At 35.8% G+C, this 1,643-nt stretch overlaps 1 protein-coding gene across 1 annotated transcript in view; it reads right to left on the bottom strand.

Moving 5' to 3' along the window:
* DNAL1 (dynein, axonemal, light chain 1) overlaps positions 1-1,643 on the bottom strand; it is a 57,854-nt gene that overhangs the window by 49,386 nt on the left and 6,825 nt on the right. Inside the window, exon 4 of the mRNA XM_012656054.1 lies at positions 672-781. Coding sequence (XP_012511508.1) covers positions 672-781 — 110 coding nt within the window. The remainder of the gene's footprint in view (positions 1-671; positions 782-1,643) is intronic.

Here is a 1,643-nt window from a genome sequence, read left to right as displayed (position 1 = left end):
GAGTGCTAGGATTACAGGCGTGAGCCACCACGCCCTGCCTGAAAACTTTTTTTTAAGGTGTATCTCTTAGGCATCTAATAAGTAAGCAAAGTACTGACGTTGGTGGATAATCTTACAAGAGAAAGCAGGTAGATTTCATAACAGAATAATAGTTTATTGTGTTATTTAGCTTCTCCCAAAAGACTTGGAAATTTCTATTTTCAAATACATTAAACATAGTATAAAAACTGTACTGAAAAAGTATTGTACTGTTCAGTATTACTCTATTACTAATCCTATAAGTCAATAATCTTTCATGTTTGGCCTTGCCAAAGGGAAAATTACAGTAAGCAAACAAAAAAATAAATAAAGATCACAGAAAACAAACATTTTTCCAGTTTGAATGTTTAAGAAAAGAAAGGGAAACATAACAGTAATACTAGAAGGATGAAAAAAAAGAACTGTCAGCTGCAGTGGCTCATGCCTTTAATCCTAGCTACGTGCAAGGCTGAGGCAGGAGGATGGCTTGGGCCCAGGAATTGGAGTCCAGCCTGGGCAATACAGTGAGATCCCTGTGGAAAGGAGAGGAGAGGAGAGGAGAGGAGGGGAGAGGAGGGGAGGGGAGGGGAGAGGAGAGGAGAGGAAAAGAAGGAAGGAAGGAAGGAAGGAAGGAAAGAAAGAAGAGAACTTACTCGCAATTACCAAGCGTGGACAATGATGCATCCATCTTCTCTATAGGGGGAATCTGGGCATAAAGCTTTATTTCTTTGGCTTCAGATGGCCTCTGACCAGTTTTCTCTTCCTATGAGAAAAATTAATTTTGAAGAAAATGATTGATCCCTGATTGTAATGTGGAACCAAAACAGGTCAGAATTTCCCAGGCTTTTCAATGTTTATTTCAAAAAAATTATTAGAATTTAATAAACTGTTTAATAATTCTTTACCATTCACTTATTGTAAACATTTACTTACAACCCTGATCACCAGGTTTCTACATGGCTGAATAAGAGAACTGTTAGGTCCCTACCAAATGGAAATGAGAAAAGAACTTAACTTTTATTTTTGTAATACTTAAAATCCTCAAAGATTGTTAATCCTATCAGTTAACAAACAAAAACAAAGCACAACAACAAAAACATTCTCCTGGGAAGAATTCCTTTTCCCTAAACAACTTTTTCTTAAATATCAGATTCAGACCTGTAAGATCAACTGTTTTCTTTGTCATCTCATCTTCCTTTTTCTATACACAGTTCAGTTGACGCTATAACCCCAAAACACCAAGAATTTTGGGAGACATTCTCTTTATATACACCTGAGGTCAAAGCTAACTGCTCTAATCTAGTTTACTACTAAATCCTCCCTACAGTTTAATGTTAGTACTAAGCACACAATTTAAAATTTAATTACCAGTGTATGCTGCCTAATAATATTAATAGTTTCTAAGCACCTCATTACTTAAGAGTTAGTTTTATCTCTCCAACAAAACTGGAAGCTCAGGGACCATTTCCTTTGCTTTCCTGTATTTTCTACATCCTAATGCAGTGTAAGACACAAAAAAAGCTCCTTTTAAAAACTTAAATCAGGGATGGCAAAAAGAAAAAATTTTAAAAAAATAAAAGAAAAAATAAAAACTTAAATCAGGCCGGGTGTGGTGGCTCATGCCT

This window comes from Propithecus coquereli, unplaced genomic scaffold (genome assembly GCF_000956105.1).
Source record: "Propithecus coquereli isolate 6110/MARCELLA unplaced genomic scaffold, Pcoq_1.0 Scaffold5, whole genome shotgun sequence".
Taxonomy (NCBI): Eukaryota; Metazoa; Chordata; class Mammalia; order Primates; family Indriidae; genus Propithecus; species Propithecus coquereli.
This window is presented reverse-complemented; position numbering and strand designations above follow the sequence as displayed.